This window comes from Copidosoma floridanum, unplaced genomic scaffold (assembly GCF_036245765.1).
Source record: "Copidosoma floridanum isolate Cflo_tuat_1 unplaced genomic scaffold, Cflo_Japanese_pri ptg000027l, whole genome shotgun sequence".
NCBI classification, from domain to species: Eukaryota; Metazoa; Arthropoda; class Insecta; order Hymenoptera; family Encyrtidae; genus Copidosoma; species Copidosoma floridanum.
In genome coordinates, this window is record NW_028321904.1 from 5,206,648 (window position 1) to 5,231,418 (window position 24,771).

The following is a 24,771-nucleotide window of genomic DNA, read 5'->3' on the forward strand; positions in this document are numbered from 1 at the left end:
TTGTACTTTAACATTCATTTTTCGGGCTAAATATAGAAACTCTTTAAAACATGGATTGTAAAAGATAACCTCTTATATAAAAAGTACTGTCGAGAGATTTTTTGTGTATCGACCATTTGGCTATTTTATTGCGGAGAATACCCAGAGATAACAAGCAGAGAATAGTAAAATGTTCTTATTTGAGACAAAAAATATATTTATCCAATGAAAATAGGCTTTATTATTGGCATTAAAATATTAAAGGCATAAAGACACAACAACTACGAAGGCAATGCAATAAGCTCAGTGACTATATGTGTAGAGTATGGCATGATAGTGCGCACCAGCCGTGCTTTCTGTGAGGCTATATAGTTGCTTTACTTATATTTATTGAACCAACAGCTTACCACGAGATGGTGAGCAGCGAGCCCTGAACAGGAAAACAGCTCTCCCTGAGCAACGGGCTGACAGCTTACAGTATATCGGGGAAATGACGGTTCCCTTGTGGGCGAGCTGCCTGCCCCGAATGTTTTCAGTGTAGTAACTGACTGTGAGCTCACTCAGAAATAATGTTGGATTCGATGATCTTTCTTGTGGCTTCACCCTAAGGTAATGCTAACGTATATCTAGGGTGAACCTGAGGCCACGCGTCAAAGAAAGAAGGATTTATATCATCTTTATGATTCTAATAAGATCCTTGGCTCCAGCTAAATTTGTAATGTAGTGGAAAATTTCCAGGGTATCTTAGTGGCTGTTGGACAACAGTTTAAGCTCTTCTGGACACAAAACATATATGCTTGGCCTTACAGAGCAGCGTTGGCTCAGTGGTAAGCGTGCTTGTTACTGATACAACGCAGTTCTAGGGGTCGTGTGTTCAATTCCCGGTGAATGCAGATTTTTTCAAAAACTGTTTTCATCGGGAAAAGTTCCTATGTAACCCCGGCTGTTTTGGGGCGGGTTTTTCCGTAGAATTTTCCTTTAAAGTAATTCCAGGGTGTTTTCCTTGCCCCAAAGGTTTTCAGGCCTCGGTGAATGCGAAACAGTGTTAGGGCTATAGGTAGGAATTAGCGAACCCGATGCCAGGCGTTGGGCAGGGATCGCCAGCCTAACCGGCGAGGAGTGGCCCGTAAAACACGAGGCTTCTCCGGGGATGCTAATTAGCCTGGATCCGATGCTTCGGCAGAGAGCACTGGCTTAACTGGCGAGGAGTGGACGTCCTGGAATAATGGAGTCTTCTCTGGGGAAAGGCTACACAGTGGTGAGTGGACCCGATGCACCATCGGTGCAGAGAGTGCCAGCTTAACTGGCAAGGTGTGTTCCACTGGAGATACTCACACTGTGCCCATGGATTCAGGTAGGATGCGAGAAAAAAAGGTTTAGAGATGGGTGTGGCAAACATACCCCCATACATAGGTGGTGAGTGGGTGGCCCCTGCTACTTGGCCAAGTAGGCTGTCGTGGTAACCCGGTATAAAAAAAAAAGAAAAAAAAAAAATATATGCTTGGCCTTACTAGGCAGCGGTAATTGGGCGAAAATTTTTGTATGAGCGTCGTAAGTGCCATGATTTGCAAGAGTCCTGTGTATTTTAACTTATGAGCAAATGTAAGCACTAAGCAAGATGTGGCTATCTGAGAAAAAGTAAGCACTGATAAAGATATTGCTGATTCCGAAGTTTTTTGCAAAATATTACTTATTGAAACCAAACACATAAGTTGTATGGACTTTCTGGCAGCACTTGTCTAAGCTACTTTGTTATTAAGTTTTGTTTTTAAAAGTAGTATACTTGTCTTCAACACTTCAAGGTATATGAAACAAAACAATATGGAATGCAATGTCTGCGAAACGTTTTAATTCTCTTTAATGGTAAAAATTCAAGTTTAGATGCCATTGATAAAATAATGATCAGGTAAAAAAATCAAGGGGCCCTGTTAAAGAAAGCAGCCGTTACTTAATTTAGATAAATCATAAAATGTCAGGGGTAATATAGATTTTGTTGCACTTTTCTGGATGGTTTTCGATTTTCACAAGATATTTTGGTATGTTGACAGTGTATATCTAGTGGTAAGCAAGTTAGCCAAATCATTCTCCCTATTTATGATGGCTTTTCTAAGTTTCTAAAAATCATTACTAAGCATTTAAGAATACTATGCTTGTCTTTTCTGAACACCTTCACGTAAATAGAAGATTACCTAGGTAAGGTCAGTAAGGAATACTTAAAGGCAAAGGATACCCGCAATAGTAGAGCATGTGTTCTAGATAACATCAAGGAAGAATTTACCAAGTAAAAGACAATGAACCTTTCGGATAGGTTAGCTTATCTAATACTACTTCTAGAGAAAGGTGTTTGTTATTAGAATGGTCACTATGCTGTACTATCAAATATGTAACTGGGATGTGCTTTACAGATGTTTGTAGTCTTTTACTGTGAAAAGGAGTGCGTAATAGCTAAAAAGGTCCACTAAACGTGGTTGCAGTGACAGCAAAAAAGCAGAAACTTGTGGATTATTTGTTAAGCTTTTTTGTTTTTCAAATTTCTTGCTACACTACAGTTACTGCCCCTACTCTAAAACCAGGTAGGCGTGTTTGATAAAATACATAACTTGTTCTTGTGTAGCAACACCTACAAAATGCCTGTCATCGCACGATGTACTAGTGCAACGAATTCATTAAAATATTGTATAGCAAGTTTGATGAGTGCCTTGATTAGAGCATTGATAATAAAAATCAGCAGATAAAGTAAGGAAGCAGTAAGTTAGTTGAAGCTTATAAAACAAACTACTAGATGACGAAAAATGAAATTTGTAAATGTTATGGGAAAACTATGAGGTATATGCATTCCTTTCATTTTTAACCAGGGTATGTAAGGGAGACTATTGAGAAAAAGATGTAGTCAAAAGCAGGGTAAAGAGAGGAGCAAGAGTTAAGAGTAAACCTGGACCACCAGCTAGAGAAAACTCCTGAAAAATAATTATTTTAAAAAATATTTCCACTGGTTCTCACAGCCAAGCTCCTTATAGATGTAGACAAGGGTGAACAATGGTTAACCATCATGATTCATCAAAAAAGCCTTATCCAAATGCATATACTATAAAACAGTGCTCTTTAATACACAACTATTACTATCCCTATACAGACAATGTAGCGTATAGGGATGTATGTTCTACAGAGGTATTATTTTAAAAAGTTCACACGGCTTGTATGGCGTATAAGTTTACAGATTATAAAATGACAAAAGATTATTGCTGTGGTTCAAGATTGATATAACTGTACAGATAAAAGCTAGGGACCAGATTATACAGTATCTTTAAAAAGGGTAAAGTTCTTAGAGACGTATCCAGGGTAAATTGGTGGTACAAATGGTGTATACTTCAATTCAGGCACAAGGCAGTAAGGCAGTTCTCTGTATGAAACTGTTAGCTTAAAAGAGATACAACAGAGCGGGGTAAAAGAGATTTGATTGAGGTCGAAAAATAGGGCATAGAAAAGTGTGTATAGAATAAGGCAGGAAAGAGTAGAATGAAGATAAAAAAAAGTAGTTTAGCACAGAAGACTAAAAGTAAGGCAAGGTTAGAGAAACAATTTTCAGCAAGTGTTACAGAAGAAATATTAGGGAATCACATATCGTCAGAATTTCAACTTTGTCAGTAAAATAGAATTATCATTAATAAGGGATTTCTTAAGACTAAAAATTATTTTGTAAATTTTATGATAGTAAATTTTCCACTTCAAAAGAGCTTTATTTTTATTGTTAAAACAGAAGTATATTTCATTTTAATTAGGACCTTTAAGCCTTATAAACCATATACGTAATTTTATATACCATATAAGAATGGCAAATAAAACAAGATTGGCCTAGAGACTAAGACAAGAACATCCATGAACAACGTCTTATACAAACAGTTCGAATCATGTAAGCAATAAGTCTAGTCCAGTTAATAATTCATAATATACGTATTGTTTTTTTAGTTCTAGAAAATAAGTCCCAATGTTTTAAGAATATACAAACACTTAAGCATTACCTTTCTGGACCTTTATTTATTTAAATTATTGTATCATAAGTTCTATTAGCCAGTGTTAATGAAAACTAAAATTTCATAGTAAACATTTTTACAATTACGCCAGCTTTGTATTATTATTGATACATGAAGTAGACTTATATTCGTGTATAACTTGCAACGCAAGACTGTAACTCTTAGTATTCAGCGAAGTATCGTTTTCGTCAAATCTGTTATAAGTATATAACTGAAAAAACAAGTATTATAAATACATATATATATATATATATATATATATATATATATATATATATATATATCATGTAGGAAGATATTGTCCTATATTATATAGTTAACTCAGTGGGGCATTCTACACACACCCCCCCACCGCCTTTATTTTCCCCCCACCAACCCCCACAAAATAAGGTGAAAATCCGTTATTTTCTTGCTTATTTTGACATATCGTAGTTTTTCTCAAAGCCCCCCAGCAACCCCCCACAGCCCCACCAACCGACCCCCCATGCATTTATTCATGGCCCCCCACCGCCCCCCCCACCAACCCCCCACAAAATATTATATATATAGTATAGAAGTATAGTATAAGTCTTTATTCAAGCCAGGGGGTACAACCACGTATGGCTTCATGGGATAATAACAATATATGTTTTAATATTTAATCAAATAGTTACAGATTAGTGCACAATACTATAATCAGCTCAACTAAAATACAATCAATTGTATTTCAATTTATTGGATCCCTTGGTTTCTTTGTAAGCATAAAGTTTTTGGTGGGCTGACTTTTTTGTTAGCATTTTGTCACGTTGCATTTTGCCAGCCCCGTCAATGTGTTAAAGTCTATTACCACACTCCTACCAAATCACATGGAAATATTGCATAGTATTTTTTCTCAAAACATCTTAGATCCCCCCACCTACCACCATGGCCCTCCCACCGACCCCCACAAATCTTTTTATGGCATAATTATTATTTCATCATCACTTATATAGTCCTTTAAAACACAATTCTTTTATTTACGTACATAAACTAAAGTTAAATTTAGAGTATTATTAATATAAACAATAAAAGTTTCACATCACTTTATAAGTTATCTTATAAAGCCTGATTGAACCACGAAGACTTACGTCCATTTCTATTTTGTTTAAAATTAATGCTGAAATTGATACAATAGATGAACACGATATACATTCATGGTATGTATTATTAATTAATAAATTTTGCCTATACATAAAAAAATTTATAAAAGGGAATGTTAAATGTTTCTATGTCCCCTTCTCCAATTCTTTACAACAATTTTGAAAATTCGTTATTACTATAACGGATATTATTTTGTAATCTTAAAATTTTAAAGAACTTCCATAAAAATGATGATTTAATAGTTTCTCCTATTATTATAGTTCTATTACTGTTTTTTATAACTGAAAGAATTTGTCAAAAATCTCCTCCTAATACTATTAATTTATTACCAAAGCAAAGTTTTGTATTACACGAGTCTCTCAACGTTCTATCAACAATTTCTAGAGCTTTTTTCGAAATCATAGAAGCCTTGTCCCATATTATTAAATCAAGTTCCCTTAATTTTTTTTTTTCAGTTTCAAATTCTAAAAATACACTTTTAATATTATCTAAGTCTAGAGGTAAACGAAAAGTTATATGACTGGTCATACCTTTTGGTAGTAATACAGATGCAATTCTTGTCTAAGCCATTGACAAAGTATTTTTACCTCTAGAAATAAAATAATAAATAAGTTTCTTATATAAGTAGGTTTTTCTTGGATCAACCAGGACCATTTATGAAATATACTTTTTCATCTTGTTCACAAATAGTTTTAAAAACTTTTCTTTGATCTTCATTTAAATTTGTGTACATTATATTGAAAATTTTTTTACTAAAAGATATTTCCGCAATATTGCAATTATTTATATAGTTGCTGATGGTTGGTGTCGGTTAACTAAAAGACTCACATGATTTACCTTCTGATACCAAAATTTAATTAATATGTAGAAGAGCACAATTATTATTATCATTGTCGAAGTCTTCCATAAAATGTTTTTTTTTATTCATTCCATATTTTATCTCCTTGAATGTTTTCTGAAATCAAAAACCAAGCAAAAAACTGTCTTATCTGGTATGGAAACATAATTGTTATGGCTTCTTCAAAAATATTGTCGATTTCAGAATTATGTTCTATTAAACCCATTGCAATTGCAGTCTCCCTGAAATTTTTATATGTTATTCCATTATATTTTTTAACGTCTTCAAACGATGTAGCCCCATGTAATTTATTTAAAATAAGTTTTTTAAATTTGAAAAATAAAAAAGTTAAGAATCAATAAGAATGAATACACAAAAGTTGTAAAAATGTATTTCTCATAAAATATTTAAAAGTTGGGGGGTTGGCGCGCAGTGCGCGCAGGGGGAGCCCCACTAGTGTATATATATGTGTGTGTGTGTGTGTGTGTGTGTGTGTGTGTTCGTGTGTGGGTGGGTGGGTGTGTGTATTAGGGGCCACGGTATCATGGAGGCTTGGGTCGTCGTTCTTATAGCTCGGGAGTTTGGTATGACAGGCTTCTGGGTTTGAGGCCCAATCTTTACTCACTTGGCTCACACCTCTAAGAAACCAATGCTCAAATGCGCATTTTAAACCGTGGTCCAATTGCTTGGAGGCCATGTAAAACAAGGTCACTATTTCTGTGTAAGTAATCGGTCATATTTAATCTGAGGCTATTATTCAATATGCCAATGACGATAGCATATACATGCAGAGTAACACAGCAAAGCAAAGTGTATTCAGCAAAGTTCTCAGAAATTTTCGTTAAATATAAAAAGATTGAAGATGTATCTGCTTGTACACTTATATGTACCTATACATATTTTTTTATTTTTTTCAGAAGCAGACTACACTTTAGATGATTCGTTTTGGAATGAAGAGTCACCTGCTGGTAAATTTAAATCATTAGTTTTTTAAATTTTTAATGCAAACTTTAACAGAAACTATGACATGCTTTTGCGTAAGTATGATATTATATGCTCAGGAAAGAAAGTATGGCACTCCTCTCTGGGTGTTCATTGCCTTCTTAGACAAGTATGAGAGAGAAAAACACCTAGTGCATGATGCAGTACTTTCTTCCCTATCACCTTTACGTCTTTATCCTTCCTTCATTGAATATACGCCTTTTTAGTGATTTCAGCGATAAAAGTGCTACATAATCTCTTGAATAAAAATCTTATTTACATCTTATTGGGGCAGTAACTTAGCATTCTTTGCGTGGAATTGTTTTCTCAAGCAAAGGGTGAAAGTAGCAAACATGCAAAGAATTGCAAAATGGTTCACTACAAGTAGCGAATATAATAAGCTTACATCGATGATTTGGTCACTCTGTTGTTTATACGGCACTAAGTTTGTAATATTCATTATAAAGGAGTTCTTTTTGCATTATAAGAGAAATGAAAACAATAAATGATAATGAATTTTTTGTGTATGCAATAAATACACTGCTTAAGATCTGTTTAGTTTCAAACATGAAATATCTTTTTTAAGAGTTATAAATCAAATGTTCTTAAACCCTGTGGTAACTATTACTATTTACTTATTACGTATAATAATTAATTTTATTTTGAGTAAAAAGATTAACAAAATATTTTTTGTTAATGTTTAATTTTTGTAATAAAGTAATCATGCAAAATTTTAAGTGTGGCTTACATGATTCAATACTATTTTTTAATATTTGGGATTTTAATGTATAAAAAATCGACAGCAATGTATTATGGGAGAGTGATAAATAACACAACAGGAATTAATGTTACTTCTGAAAATTTGAGCCCACAAAATTACTTTTCAGTTTTTTCTTTTTTTTTTTATGATAATATGTGACAGAGTTACTTTTTCTCCGCAGTTCTTAATGCACTATGAATTCGCATCAATTGCGATACGTGACAATGTTTCTTTTTTCTAACGTCATTGTGTGTGCTCAGACTGATTTTTTGTTGAGAGAGAAAGAGACAGCGGCAAAACATCAAATGACGCTAGAAACCGAAGAAATATAAGAATTATATATATATGTTTCGTTATTATATAGTTATTTTCACTTTACCCTTAAACTTGCTTTCCCACCCTTTCCCACTTCTCCCTACGCTTTTCATCCCTGTCGCACGAATAACGTTAATATTCTTTTATTTTTAAGCTTAATTTAACTGTGAAAAACTTTTTCACGCTGCCCTACTTTCGCTCCCACTTCATCACCCCTTCTTACGCTGCCCCACACTTTTCCCCTTGCCCAATCCGTTCTCCGAGTCTTCTCTATCTTACACATTTACACATATCTGAAATAATACAACTTTTGAAACACGTAATGAATTTTCTTTTATTCCAAGATTATTTGTTTTAATGCTAATATTAAACACTTTTTCTTAACAATGTCATTCGAAAATAAAACAGTGAATAAGCCAGTAAGCTTTTAAATAAAACATGTACACTTATATCTTGAAACATTTTAATGCATTGACTTAAAAGCATTCATTTATTTGTCAAAGTGTATTGTTAAAAATAACTTATTTAACTTTTGTAAGTTCAAATGGCTTTGTAGAGCATCTTTTCTTTAAAATTTTCTTTCACACTATGAAAAAATATTTTTCTCAATAACTTTTTCGTGCACTAAGCGGTGCCCTTTTAAGTGATACAATTTTTTCTAACTGTTGTTGTGGGTCTAGCATGTATGGATCTTTTTAAATATTTTGTTCTTCAAGTGTTTTATATAATTTTTGTTATATTTTATTATTTTTCCGCAAAAAAGATATGTATACTTTTTTTTTGTATAAATTTTTGTATATTCGTTTACTTAAAAGTGATTTTTAAATCATCAAATTTTATAACTACATTCAAAATTTTAAATTCTAAGAATAAAATGGCTTTAAATATTTCAAAGCTAGAATGCGATTTATAATAGATATTTTCATCTCAATAATACTTCCTTAAATATATTAATGCTAAGAATCGAAAAGAATTGTTTTTTATGTGTACGAGGCGTATGCGTTAGCACACACTAGTCTCAGATCGTGTGATTGGGAAGAGACAGTAAAACACAATAAAATTAAACAGCATAAAAATAACAACTTTTAATGTCACTCACAGACCAAGAAAACACAGTTAATATTCACAAAAATTGTAGAGGTCAACCTTATACCGGAGAAAATAAATACTGTCTATAGTCTTAAAGCAACGAATTATTGAAATATATAAAGGTGCAGAACGTAGAAAGAAAAGAGTCAAGTTGAATAACACAATATGTAAACACGCACTGGCTTTGAGCTCGCAAGAGAGTTTAAAAGTTACATGAAATAAATGTAAAAATGAAAGCACTGATGGAGTATAACTGATTGAAATATTGAATAACTATAAACCACTGTCTGTTAAAAATGCACAACTACTGTCTGTGGAAATTCACAAGAGTTTCACTGAGTCTTGCTGTTGATAATCACTGGTAGTTCAATGAGATTAACTTTTTGAGCTGGTCTGCAAATTATGCAATGAGCAACTTAAACAAAGCACTAAGTGCACTGCACTGCATAACTGAGTTTTGTCCACTGTATCGCGAGAGTTAATCAGAAGATTTACACTAGCATTTTAGGTGATGTATGCACCTTTAAATGCTAGAGTTAGTAAATGCTGGCAACGTAAGTTAAGACAGTCTTTCTTCGACGAGAGCCAAGTATAATCTAGCGCTTGCAGTATACAAAGCGTGCCACGTGAATACGCACACACACACCTGCAGCGCACCAAGTCGACCAAGCGCACACGCACATAGCGTTGAGCCGACAGAGACTACAAATGTACACAATGTACACAAAAGCTCGGCCTACTGTCGGTCGCTCTCATTTCCAACATTCCGCCCGCCGTCAGTCAACGGCTGACAACAGCCGTAGACTGGCAGTGGCACCAACTTGTGAATTGGTCTCCTGAGCGCGCCCACTGAGGTCTTGAGAGTCACCACTCTAACCAGGCCATCCTTGCCTGGGTGGACGTCGATGACTCTGGCCAGCGGCCACTTTCCTGGTGGTAGAGTCTCACTAGTTATAAGCACCAATGAGCCTGTCTTGATGTCATGAGCTGGAGTATGCCACTTGGAGATTGAGTTTAATTTAAGCAAGTACTGTGTAGACCACTGCTTCCAAAACCTTTGTTTTTGAGCTTGGATTAGCTGATAGCGAGTAAGCCTTGCTAGAGGTAGATCCAACAAGCACGGTTCTGGTGGTAAGTTTAGCGCTGATCCTACTAAGAAGTGTCCTAATGTGAGCGTGTCTAAATCCTCTGGATCATTGGTAAGTGGTTCTAGTGGTCTAGAGTTAAGTATTGCTTCAATTTGAGTGAGCAACGTCGTGATCTCTTCAAGCGTATAAAGATTCTCTCCCATAGTCCGATGGAGATGGTGTTTCATCGACTTCACTACTGCCTCCCATTTTCCTTTCATGTGAGGAGCAGCTGGAGGGTTGAAGTGCCATGAAATTCCATCTTGGGTGAGCATGGTTGATAAATAAGAATTTTGACTGATTGCTTCTGAGTATAACTGTTGAAGAGCCCTGTCTGCACCAACGAAGTTCATCCCACAATCAGAATACAACTCAAATGGACGTCCCCGACGTGAGACAAATCGTCAATACGCTGACAATAATCCTTCGGTAGAGTAATCTGTCACTGCTTCGAGATGCACAGCACAGGACGAAAAACACACGAACACACATATTCAACCCTTGTATGTCTTCGACCCTCTGCCGTGCCAAGATTTGAGATGTATCGGACCTGCGTAGTCGATACCTGTGTGAGCAAACGGTCTGGAGGAAGTTACCCTGGCCTCGGGTAACTGTCCCATGAGTTGTTGTGCTCTTTGTGCCCGGTACCTGGCACATTTGACACAGTAGAGGATTCTGGATCGGATGGGGGCCCTTTCACCGATTATCGAAAACTCTTGACGAGTTTTGCTAAGAGTGAGCTGAGTTCCTCCGTGTAGAGTTTGTCGATGAGCCTAATCAATAACCAAACTGGTGAATTGAGCTTGACGAGGAAGTAGGGCAGGATGTTCTGCATCAGGTCTGAGCTTAGCATTCATGAGTCTGCCTCCCACACGCAGTATGCCAGCATCATCAGTATATGCCATTAACCGGTGGAGAACATGGCCCTATGGGAGAGAACCTGATTTGAGCATCTTGATTTCCTCCTTCAAACATTCCTGTTAAGTTAATCTGATGAGTAAAAGCTTAGCTTGAGTGATGAGTTCTACAGTGACAGCTACAGATAATTCCTGGTGTGTGTGAGTAAGGCTTTGAACTTGGCACAAGCAAGTAAGAGGGTGGCTGTGATACGATAGAGTTTGTGCAATGTGGAGCTGGACTGAGTGAGCCTGGGCAGGAACTCCGAGTCCAGAACTGATGACACCAATACGCATCAGCAAAGCCATGGAGTTCTACTGCAGAAGAAGGATGTGCTCCAAGCGATCTAGGAACCGTCACTCCGGAGAGTTTGGCTAGATCACCTCGTATTTGTAGCCACCTCTGAGCAAGAGCATCTGGTATGGGTGTATCCCATGTAATTTTGAGTAGCCACAATTCCTGAATGATGAGTTTGGCTGCAAAAATCACTGGAGCAACTATTTCAAGAGGATTGAAGATTTGAGAAATTCCTGAAAGAATTGTTCTCGTCGTTGGAGTTTGACTAAGAGGCTTGAGTGTGCACTGAAAAGTGAGATTGTCTGAAAGTGGTTTCCAAACAATTCCGAGTACTTTAGCATCACAGTCATCGAGAGAGAGTGCTGATTCTTCACTGGGGTCTGAGTAACTGAATCCTGGCGAGTTTGAGTGCCACTTAGCCAGGGGCAATCCGCCCGCCATGCACAGCTCCTTGAGTTGGAGGGCCTGCTCGTTTAACTCATCTGGAGTCTCCGCTCCACCAAAAATGTCGTCCACATATCTGCCGCTGGTGGGAATCCGGGACGCCTGGGGGTAACGGTGCCCTTTATCCTTCACCAGCTGCAGCAGTGAGCGTGTGGCCAGAAATGAAGCAGGCCACGTCCCGTAGGTCACTGTGGTAAGCTGGAAGTGAGCTTCCTCGTGAGTTTTGCTATGCCAGATGATTCGCTGAAGATCCTAATCGTCTGGATCAACCTTGATCTGACGATACATCTTGGAGATGTCTGCAGAGAAGGTCCGTTTGAAAGTGCGTAACCAGAAGAGAATATCTGTTATGTTGGGCAGTAAATTAGGTCCCGTGTAATTTATGCTGTTGAGTAAATGTCCAGAGGAAGGAAGGGCTGATCCATTGAGAACCACCCTGATTTTGGCGTTGTCTCCATCTTTCTTTAATACGCCATGATGAGGCAGATAAAAATGAGGCTTGATGTTGAGCTCATCTGCAGGCACCGGTCGCATATGGCCAAGAATGAAATATTTATTCATGAAATCTATAAAGAGCTTGTCGTACTTGTCGTCTGTTCTGAGCCTGGCCACCGTGCAATCGAAGCATTTACGAGCACGGTTGACTGAGTTGCCCAGCAGAGATAGAAAATGCTTCAGAGGAAGTTTTACCACGTATCGTCTGGTGCTATCCTGAGAGTGAGTTCGCACGAAGTGTTCCTCATACTCCTGTTCCTCTGGTGTAAGATGCGAGCTTGATTTTGGAGGGACCTCTTCTTGAATCCAGAAGTTAATTAGTAATTTCTAAATTTTATCTTATATTTTGGAAACGATATGGTGAGTGTGACGAGTAATCTTTGTAACAGGCTGGTTAACGCAACCCGATGAAATCCAACTAAACAGTGTACGTTGAGCGATAGGTTCTGATAAAGAACCTCTAAGCAGATCTAAGGTGATTATAGCTGAATAGTAGTCAGTGCCAAGTAGCAAGTCTATGTCTCGTGGCAGATAGAAATGGGGGTCAGCTAACTCCAGAAACTCCGTATGCAGCCACGATCTTGTCTTACATTGAAAAGATGTTAGTGGAGCTGTTACTCTAGGCAAGACGTGGAGCACCACATTGACGCTGGAGTCAGAATATAATGAAAACAATATGAGTTCTACTTTACCAATTGCTTTACTGACTGCGTTGCCTCTAATAACCAGGATACAGATGTTGGACTTCGTGCGCGTCAGCTGCAGACGCTTCAGAGCATCTTCGGAAATATATGATAATTCTGAACCTTGATCGATCAGAAGCCTAAGATAATGATGTGCAGCTGGAGCACGTACCTGGGCTTTTGCTGTTGGCAATAAGATAGATGAGTGACTAGCTGTTTGGTTGGACGATAAGATCCTTGTTGAATTTGACTTGATGTTGACTCTGGGATGAGTATTACTAGATGTGGAGTTTCGACGATGAGTGTGTCTGATGACTGCGCTGATTTCCTATTCTTGATATTGAGTCGGCTGAGACGCCAACTTGCTGATCGATTGCAACAAACGAGCGCCATGAATCATGGTATGGTGAGCCTTACCACAGGTTTGGCACCCATTCGTGTTCATAATACACTTAGCAGCAGCATGGCGGCCCAAACAGTTGAAGCACAAAGGCTTGTCATCCACGAACTAGTATCGTTGGTCAATGGAGAGGGCCGCGAATGCCGGACAGCGAGCAATAAAGTGTTGCTGGTTGCAGTACGTGCACGGGAACACTGGAGGAGCTGGGCTGTCATCCTGCGACCGAGCCGAACTCCCAACTCCCTACCCGATTCTGCTGAGCGTTGCTGCCGGGTTGAGTATTGCCGAGCGGTTGAGTTTGATCTGTATGAGCGTGCTGAGCTTTGCTCAGTTTTGATGGAGTCTTACTAGATGTGGATGAGTTATCTTGTCTCTTCCATCGCGCATTGCCACCGGATAACTTCCCAATCACCCCGATCCGGCTCGAAGGACCAAAAATGTACGAGGCGTATGCGTAAGCACACACTAGGCTCGGATAGAGTGATTGGGAAGACACAATAAAACACAATAAAATTGAACAGCACAAAAATAACAATTGTTAATGTCACTTACAGGCCAAGAAAACACAGTTAATATTCACAAAAATTGTAAAGGTCAACCTTATACCGGAGAAAATAAATACTGTCTATAATCTTAAAGCAACGAACTATTGAAATATATAAAGGTGAAGAATGTAGAAAGAAAAGAGTCAAGTTGAATAACACAATATGTAAACAAGCACTGGCCTTGAGCTCGCAAAAGAGTTTAAAAGTTACATGTAATAAATGTGAAAATCAAAGCACTGATAGAGTATAACTGATTAAAATATTAAATAACTATAAACCACTGTCTGTTAAAAAATGCACAACTACTGTCTGTGGAAATACACAAGAGTTTCACTGAGTTTTTCTGTTGATAATCACTGGTAGTTCGATGAGATTAACTATTTGAGCTGGTCTGCAAATTATGCAATTAGCAACTTTAACAAAGCACAAAGTGCACTGCACGGTACAACTGAGTTTTGTCCACTGTATCGCGAGAGTTAATCAGAAGATTTACACTAGCATTTTAGGTGATGTCTGCACCTTTGAATGCTAGAGTTTGGCAACGTAAGTTAAGAGAGTCTTTCTTCGACGAGAGCTGAGTATAATATAGCGCTTACAGTATACAAAGCTTGCCGCGGGAATACGCACACACACACACCTGCAGTGCGCCAAGTCGACCAAGCGCACACGTACAGAGCGTTGAGCTGACAGAGACTACAAATGTACACAATGTACACAAAAGCCGGGCCTACTGTCGGTCGCTCTCATTTCCAACATTATGTAAAACAAACAGTAAACAAGAATTATTCCCGGTATTTAAACTTATTCTAGGTAGAAGTACTATTTACAGTTTGTTCTTACCTGTAATGACTATAAATTTAATATTATCTTTAAACACATATGGGTTATTTATATGGGTTATTTAAACACATATGGGTCATTATTCTACTAAAATGGCATTTTTTTGTCTTAGTCAATTATAACGTCGTTCAAGAAGATGTGAGTCTGCAACTTCTTTGATTGCTTAAAAAATGATTATTGCTAAAGGTACAGAATTCAGACTATAAAAAAATATTCCTGTAGTTTTAGATTCATAAAAGAGTCTTAATTGGCATTACGGGCTCGTGTACCACTCAAAAAATTGCTGTTTCGATAACGCCTGAAATTAAAGTGGGGAGCTATGATTCCTATGGTACGAAATCCTAAAGTTATTGAAGTACGGAATATTATCTCATGTTTAAGACTTTAATAAACGTAATTAAATTTTAAAATTTTAATTAGGGTGCTTCTTATGTTACAAAGGTAGAAGATATTTTAGGAATTCTAACCAATCATTCCGTTTCAATATTTGAGTGCTACAGGCTCGCAAATTCGAAGATCTTAACAGAATATATACTTAGTGCCTGTAACACTAACAAATGTTTTATAACTCTTTGAACCGTATGGTTATTGACTAAGTTGGTGGTGAAATAAAGTGGATCTGTTTGTATACAATATAAGTGCAGTGGTAAAGTTTAATCTTTATTGGATGGGGTACAATCACGATATTTTGACTCATTTGTAAAAGCCCGTAACGATCATCGACTCGGATAGTGACTTACATGTATGGTAACAGTAGGTATGTGATGTAAATGTAAAGATAAAGTTATGTTATCCATGACAGTGTCTTTACTTTAACTATAATAAGATTTCAAGGAAGCACTAAGCGATTCTTATTTTAAAAAACAAAATGAAAAAGTCTTCGTAAAATTTTTTTTGTCCAGATCCAGCAGAGCCCAAAAAGTTTTATTATAGTATGGTGACGGACACAACAAAAAAAAATCCATAATTAAAATACTTTTTTAAGGGTTTGTCTTTTTTGGTTTTAGATGTACGTTAATTTTTGCAAAGTACCCTATAAATAGTTCTAGGTTAAACTATGATAATGCTGAATCTTAAGAAAATAAATAAAATTATATACAGCTAAACATATTTGAAATGCTTATAAAAGGCCGTATAACTTAAATTTATGGACTTTATAGAGCACTGTAATGACTAAGATTAAGGATGCATGTATAATTGCTTGTAATAAAGAGATTTGACTCCGTGATAAGCTTATGATTTGCACTTAGCATTGCCCGATTACAAGTATGAATTTAAAAAAAAAATTAACGTTTCCACTTTTAATTTTATAATTACGTTTACAAAGTTTTTCAATTCATAACAAATGTTATACATGTGAATAAATGATAAATTTCTAGCGTGATAATATTATCGAAACTCTTTAGAACTAGAGAAAGTTTTAAATTGTCTCATTTATTCGTAGAGTTAGGTGATAAGCCTTGGACAAATGTAGTTAATAAGGAATTAATTTATTTGTTAAGAAAAAAATACCTGTTGCAAATAAGTTACAATTTTTTGTGTCAAGAAAGTGAGGCTTTAACAGGTACAGTTAACCAAAAATATTTATTTTCTTTACTTTTTTTTAAAATCACAGCTGGCTGAATCGTCAAAACAGCTGCATAAGTTTTATATTTGTACACAAAGTACAATACTAAACCCAGAAAAATGTTTACTTCTACACACGTAAATGTAGGTGCAATTATATCGTAAATATAGCCCCTTTTACGCTTCATGCTTGATTTAAACTTCCTTCTCTGTATATTTATTAATACTATACAGAGTTATTATGCAAATTTTAAATTAAATTGAGTGGCATACATAAAAAGTACTTCAAAATAATAATTTTTTTTTTTTTACTTGAAGAAAAAAAATAAGTGGAAGATACATGACATATATATGAATTTGAAAGTTTATACAAGCTCACATTTAATGCTGCTATTTCATTTATAACAATACGCAAAGCTTAGTTATAAAAAATTACATCTTTTTAATTTTCATAATTTTTTACTATAGTCTATTGTTACGTACGATAGCATATTCTTATATGCCACGCACCCCTTCTTGCCTGGGCCCTAATAGGTAGGGGTAGAGAGAAAAGAAGCAACAGGACAGAAAGTGCAAAGCAAGGTACAGTTAAGAAAGATTTGTGAGAGACACGAGAAAAAAAGGACCAGGCCGTGAGACTGAAGGATACGCTCTACTTTTCTCACAAATAGGAAGTTCGAATCAAATGACTTAACCACAAGCTGCGGGCTTACAAGCCGAGAAACCCACGTAACAACTAATCTCAAAAGTGGGTTACGCAGAAAATTTTCCATGTTTTGTCTCATGCTAGAAAAATATTTCATTTCATGAACCACCAGAAAAAATTTTATTAGTAAATATAATAGAAAAAAAAAAATGCTTATCACAAAGTGCACTAAAGAGTGTCAAGAGAAGCCAGACGCCAAATTTAGTATGTCCACCGTCACCATAAAAAAACTACAGAAAGCGTTAAGAAAAAGGAAAAAATAATCTGAGAAACAAATATTTAACACTAAAAGGAGACCAAATCAACAGTCAGAGGAAGTAGTTGTAAATAAAGCGAGTGGACCAATATATCTGGATCCTAAATTTACCTGCCATTCTTTGAGTCGAAAAAAATACGGGAAAAAAAATAACGATCAACACAATTGATTTCAAGAACAAGGAATCTACAAGAATGCAGATCAGCGCAGCTTTATAAATTACCTTACAGTGTCAACTTGGTAACTATGAACTACAAATATAAAACTTTCATTTTTCTTCTCTACATTTACAAATGTAATTTTTATCTATTATATTCTATGAATTATGAAAGTGATGAAATACAAAAGACTTACATTTAATATAACCTTATAAGTAATAAACATTATTACCAAAAAAAAAAAGAAAGTTATGAACTAAGTTATAAGCGTAAAGTTTTAGGTTAATCTTATACGATATAGAACAATATGGATGTAGACGCTGAAGATAACTAAGATATCACAAAAAAAGCAAAGTCAGATTAAATGCAGAGACAGAGTAGAACTTAACAAAAAACGATACTGCCTATTTTTTTCTTATGAATAAAGCTTTGGATAACATTCAACACATGCACCTATTTTGTTAACAATATTATACAAGAATTTGATATAATTGGAAGACAGAGTACAGAGTGACAAGAACAACTAAACCAAAGAAATTTTGAAGGCAGCACACAAAAAAACCTTAAAGAAAACAAAGTCACACTTACAAAGTTAAGCAAGACCCCTGTAGTTGGCTGAATAGAAGAAGGTGCACAAAAAATCAAATCTCTCTATAATAAACATGCTAAGAAAATTAACGTCCTGTACGAAACGTAGGCCATTATCTTATGAGAAAGGCGTAAGCAATAAAGAAACTAATGCACTACTCTAAGCTTAAATGCATCGATCTCTCGCACTTGGAAAATTAAGTACCCCTATCAAGCTGGAAAGTAGTCCAACAAACATGAATCAAACCTAGACTTGTCAGCTTAACAACAAAATGCAAGTCAAATATCTTAGAAATCTATATGATATAATAAGAAAAACAGATACACAGGCTGTATGACACTAAACAAATGGAACACCAACACTTATACAATCAAGAAATACATTGGTACAACAAACTTTTGTAAAAACTATACTATGTGAAACACAAACATCAGTTCCAGTTACTCAAGAAGTGGCGGTAATTCAGTACGATAGGGTTATTCGCAAGTCAAAGTACGACAATAATGACTATAGACAAAATACTATGGCACCACTCTATTCTTTAAAAGAATGTGAGTCAGGTTGGGCAAATAATAATTATTTAAACGTCCAAGACAAAAGTTTATTACCCCTGTATTATACGAAAAATCTTTACAGTAAACGTCCAAAATATAACACATTGACATTCCTAAGTTACTTAGAAACAAATGTACCAACATTAAGTGAGGATCCTATTAAGTAATCTCTTTTTGAGCATATGGTATGAATGATATCATAGACAGTAGGTTCTTACATAGAAAATTTTCAATAGGTTTACTGGAAAATTAATTATAAGAAAACGCAGCTTAATTCATACCACTCTTAACCCAGTTCTTATCAGTAGACAAACTTTTAGTAGATCTAGAAAGTTGGCATAGAAGCATTGGTAGTGTCGAGACATTGTTAGTGAAATTAGGAGTGGTCAAACAATACAAAGCCAAATTAGTAAAAAAATAGTCTTCGCATTCCTAAAATATACAATATAATAATAACTTTACACTACTCTAACATGACACTACAACTTAGGCAACGATAATCATTGAAAGAGAGCACGAAAAAAATCCATAAAGCAATACACATACAGGATATAAACGTCTTGTAACCACAAAGTAACATGTCTTAATCCACAAATATTTGGCAAAGCTAAAGAGGCTGCTTTAAAAATAAATAGTGATCTAAGTCTAATCAAAATAATGCCAGTGTGTATCGAGTCTAAAGTATATCTAGCAAGAACAGGGATAAGAGACACTGATATTATGTGCACATCCACTAATAGAGAGAAGTACGTGGTATGACATAAAAAAACAGAACAGCAGGGGATCACCAATTTTACTTGCTTTTCAATGAATACGGAAAACATGCTACAAAATTATGTGCAAGTAACATAAAATAAGCAGAATGTTAAGGATAAAAACTGTGCTTACTGCAAATGGAGAGGGCACAATACAAGTGAATGTCACTTTCTAGTGAGAAACGCAAAAAATATAAGAATGAATCAGACTGACAGGTGCAGGCAATACAACAATTACAACCAAAATCATAAAAAAGATAATTTTAACTATCAAACAAATTATAATTACCCTTTAAACCTGAATTATTTAAACTACAATAGCAATTATAGAAGAAACCCGTACCACAATTAAAGCAGCAACAGATGTAAATACTACAACAGACCTGCTGATTTTTCACGAAATAGCAGGAATGGTAGCAACTACTGAGATGGTAATAATTGTTATCATAGAGATAACTACAACTACAATAGAAATTCCTATAGGGGCTATAATAATCATGACAGAAGGCCTACAAATAAAACAGATAATTCACTTAACGGAAAAAGGATGGTTATATTATAGAGTATTTAAATTTGGAGGACGCTCATCATGCTTCCCAAGTGCCAAGTGGATCCCAAGAATAAAAAGAGAGATAAAGCATCAGAAAATGACTGAGGAGACTGAAAAGAAGAAGCCAAAATAAAATATTTATAAAAGGTTAGTCCAGCGAGATATCATATAATACTAGGTATACGAAAACAAAAAAAATGAAAGTACCACTAGAAGCAGACTCCAAGTAGGCTCCTCAAATGGCTGATAATCAATAAAAATGAAGAGTATGCAAATTAGAACATATGGCTAGTAGTCTTTTAGTTGACGAAAAAAGCATTAACGAGAATATAAATCTACCTTTCTGCAGGGTAAATATGTCAAGCACAGAAAACACACCACTATCGGTACTTTTAGGCAGCAACAAGCTAAAATGGTCCATCGCATAATTCTACGTGGAGTCGGATGCCTGAATAACAATTATTAGGAAAGACTATCTTGATACGGACACGCGTATAAAGAGCAGAGAAAGGGTCTTTATAACTGGCGTGACACACAGAGCACGCTGCACGTTAGACAAGACTATCATACCTCTTAATGTGTTACAGTTACTCTGCATGTCGTCCCAGATGACTTCCCGATCGAGTGGAAGTAATGGTTGACTGGGACACTTTAAAGTTATAAACTGGCCTTATAAGTACTAAAAAAATTTTTTAGAATTAAATGCCATTTACGTTCCACTATAATTAACACAATTTTTTTAAACTTTTGTTAAGTGAAGAAAAATAATGTTCTTATTTGTAAAAGATAAAAGAAGCTACATAGAAATTGGCTGGGTCACTACAAATTATAAAAGAGGAAATTTGATTTAATAATTTTGTAGAAGGGAAAAAAATTTCTCAAATATATGTTTTAAAACAAATTCAACACATAAATAAAATAATAAATTGGCGTACTAATACTAGAAATTGATGTATATTTAAATGTATAATCAAACGAGAAGAAGAACCATTGAGCATCGTTAGAGATGACGCTGAAGGTTTGAACAAAGTCATGATCAAACTTTTTAATATTAAAAATTCGGATGAAAATAGAAAAGATAAACATAAGAGTTATAAAAGAAAAAATGTAATAAGCTATAAAAATAACTACAACATTTTTACTATTGACAGTGGCACAGGTAAACGAAACAATAGATACTGTTAATATATCTAGCTGAAATAAGGATAAGCCAGACCACATCTAAAATTTCATAGCATACAATCCTTCCGTTTTAGGCCTGAATAGCAAGCCACTAATAGCAACAATTATACTTAAGCTTAGAACAACGTTAACAGAGATGTCAGTCGTAGCAAAAGAATACGGTATCCAATAAGACTTTGGAAACAGACGAAAATAAGAGTAGATAAGCTGATACAGAAAGAAAAATCGAAATCCCGACATCCCCATTTAACTTAAGTATGTGTAGTGCCACAAAAAACGTTGCACTAAACAAAAAAAAGCTGATGGAATATCGTAACGGACTTTCTGCTAATCAGCAAAATAACAGTCAATACATACTATCCATTACTATTCAAGGATCACATTGTAGAAAACTTGGCAGCCACAAAATATGTAACCATGGTTGATTTATAGAGCGAGATCTTCTAAGTGAAAATTTTCGAGGAGGATGCTCATAAAATAATGTTGTTAGGCCTGAACGAACACTACCAATATGAGCAAATATCGATGGGTATAGACTCTCCAAGCACATTTGTGTGACTGATAACGCTGGTACTAGCAGGTCTACAAGGGTGTGAGATACAGTTATGCATGGATTGCACCATGGTATTTACATAGAATTCAAATCAACACATGATAAAGTTCAAATGGCTCTTAAAACAATTAACCAATGAAAAGCTTATAATGAACCAGAGAAAGTGTCAACTTCTTTGGAAAGAAGCAGAGGGCATATTGATGGCAATGACTAAATGGAAATAAATTTATAAAAAAAGGCAGTAAGAAAATTTTTTTAGGCAAACAAGTGCAAGGAAAATAAAGCACTTTTACGGGTTAGAAGAACACTATCAATGTTTCATTAAAGGTGACATAAAATAAGCATAACCACTCTCTAATTAAAAAAAAAAAAAAAAAAACTAAACAAAATTTGGAAAAACCACAAGAAAAAGGCGTTTACAACATTAAAAGGCGCTTTATGCAATGAGCCAGTACAAACAGCTCTAGATGTAAATAAAACCTACATTGTAACACCCAGTGCATTATATTACCCAATAGGCACAGCTTTTAGCCAAAGAAATATGAAAAAAGATCGTCCTTGCGAATATGCATCAAGGTGCCTTAAGGGCAGCAAGCTACGCTATCCCGCATACGATAAAGAGCTGTTGGTGATAGTGTTTACGATATTACTATTTCAGCCATATCTTTTTTTACGCAAATTTACCATAGTGACAGATTATGAGCCTCTAAGACATTATTATACGTTAAAAATCCTGGTATACGGTCTAACAGACTTAAGCTGGAAATACGAGGCTACAAATTCGATATAATAGACCAGTCAGGCTTTTTAAATAAAGTGCCAGACACGATCTCCTGAGGTCCTATAATTAAGAGAGTAGAAGCGAGCTCCAAACGACGACGCAGGACATATGCGAGCTGGCAGATCAACAAGAGAATAAAGAACTCGCTTATAGCGATGGGTGCTAGTACATTTATTCTTAATGCCTCCAAGTCTTAAAAGAAAAATCTAAGGTAAGCCAAAGAAAGTAAATATTCATTGCTCACATTTAAAAATTTCAGATGATAAAAAAAAATGTAACAAAAAAATTAAAAAAAAAAAACTAGATAAAAGTATGAAGAGTTTACAAAATTTAATTGTCAGGCTTTACGAATCTAAAGGAAGTTAAAGACCACGAAATAAAAGGCTACTTCAATACAAATATAACAAGGAAAAAAGACTGGCCACAGAAAAATTCTATCAATAGGCACTTCATGATAATACTTGGTACTAACAGAAACATGAAAAAAGATAATATAATATTTTAAGCACCAGCAGATAAAAAATTATCATAAATGCGCAAACAACAAAACATAGTGAAGAAGGTAAGAACAAGAAGTATACATTTTATAAACGAGGTTGTCGTAAAGAAGTTACTGGACAAAAATCGTCACTGCTAGATATATAATATTTATAGAAAAATCTCAGATTTTTTTAACACTGACTAGCAATCGAACAACTTAACGGTAAACATTTTTGCGCATTGTGACACATAAATAGCAATGGGCAAGAAATCCGAGCTAGAAAAACATTAGGAACTTAAACTAGCCAAATCACGTGTAGCAAATGAAACAAGGACTGAGAAAGTCGAAAAAACTAAATCTAGGTACACAAATGCACTGGGGTCATGAGATGGTACAGGTTAGATCAGCAGTGGAGGCGGCCGAAAGAAGAGAAAACTCCTCGACCTTATAATTTTCACAAAGATAATGTAACTGGGTGCAATCATAACAAGTAAAAATAAGATCAATAAAATGAAGAGTGATCAAGAGGTTAACGTTTAAGAAGTAATCAACGAAAATAACAAGCAGCAGCAAAACGTACCCAATACGGTCGAATCAATCAGACCAACGCCAAAAAAAACGGTACAAAGTGGATCTATAAGTAAGAAAATAAATGATTGAGAGCAAATAAACGACTCAATCAATATTAAACGATTTTATAAATAATTTTCTAAGAAAAATTTTAGTAAATGTTGAAAAACGTAAAATTTAAGAAAATCAGGATTTAAAAGAATGAATTTACAAAACAATTGAAAGGGCGTATATAGCGAAGAAAAATTAAAAACCAGGTATGGGTCTCGGGACATCCGGCAGAAGTGAAACTTCCAACTTGAATGTTAGTAAACTCGGGAAAATTAAAACCAAGTAAATAAGAGTACACCTAATTCTAATAAGTCTTTAAGAATTACATATTTAAATAGTAAAAACTTTAACGATATAACGTATTCGAGCACGCCTATGCATAGAGTACGTATACCTTAATATATTACTTATGTTATGATTCGCGTATTCAAAGTACTTCCATATTTGCTATAATACATATAACACATGTACAAATTGTTGGTCATGTAATGCAGAACGAAACAAAAATTTTCACCGTACTTTGCTAAAAGAGAGTAGTTTTGTCCCATTACGCTAGACAAAAGTTCCTTTTATTTAGAATTAATACTCGTGCATTTGGTGTGACATTATATGTTAACAATTAATTCTTGTTGGAGTCTTTGTATCTGACAAACAAAAACTTTTTTAAATTTTGGCTATTATAAAAGTAAAATAATTTACTATATTTTATTGGAAATAAAGAAAACAATAGGCATTTAGCTATTTTCTATTGTGAAATTGTAATTTTTTATTTTATTCGTTTTTTATAATAACTTATAACTTAATATTAAAACTCACCCATGCCTTACTAATTTTTACTGATCTCAAAATTATTTAAAAGAATACAGGTTTTGTTTTCGTAAAAATTTTTTATATAATACATTATAGAAAACTGAAAATAAATTTATTTAAACGTAGGACATAAAAGTTGTAGCTTTGCCTTTTAGATACGACTTATTATTTTCAGAAATAATACTATTATCTATGAAAATCCGTGTAACAAATTTTTGCACCTCAATAATTATTTTCTGTAGGTGTAATTAGTTTTGGCTTACCTGATTTTCTTTTCAAAATACAACTGTTCTTCTGATTTTTGGAGGTTACGTTGTAACAAAAACTTTTCGAAGATTTTGTCAATGTCCATATTGTCCAAACATGCCT

General features: G+C 35.0%; 1 protein-coding gene across 1 annotated transcript in view; it reads left to right on the top strand.

Annotated features, from left to right (window-relative positions):
* The window catches only part of mmd (disintegrin and metalloproteinase domain-containing protein mind-meld), a 2,100,572-nt gene that overhangs the window by 5,949 nt on the left and 2,069,852 nt on the right, over positions 1–24,771 (top strand). The window contains exon 2 of the mRNA XM_089595760.1: positions 6,885–6,935. Coding sequence (XP_089451886.1) covers positions 6,885–6,935 — 51 coding nt within the window. The remainder of the gene's footprint in view (positions 1–6,884; positions 6,936–24,771) is intronic.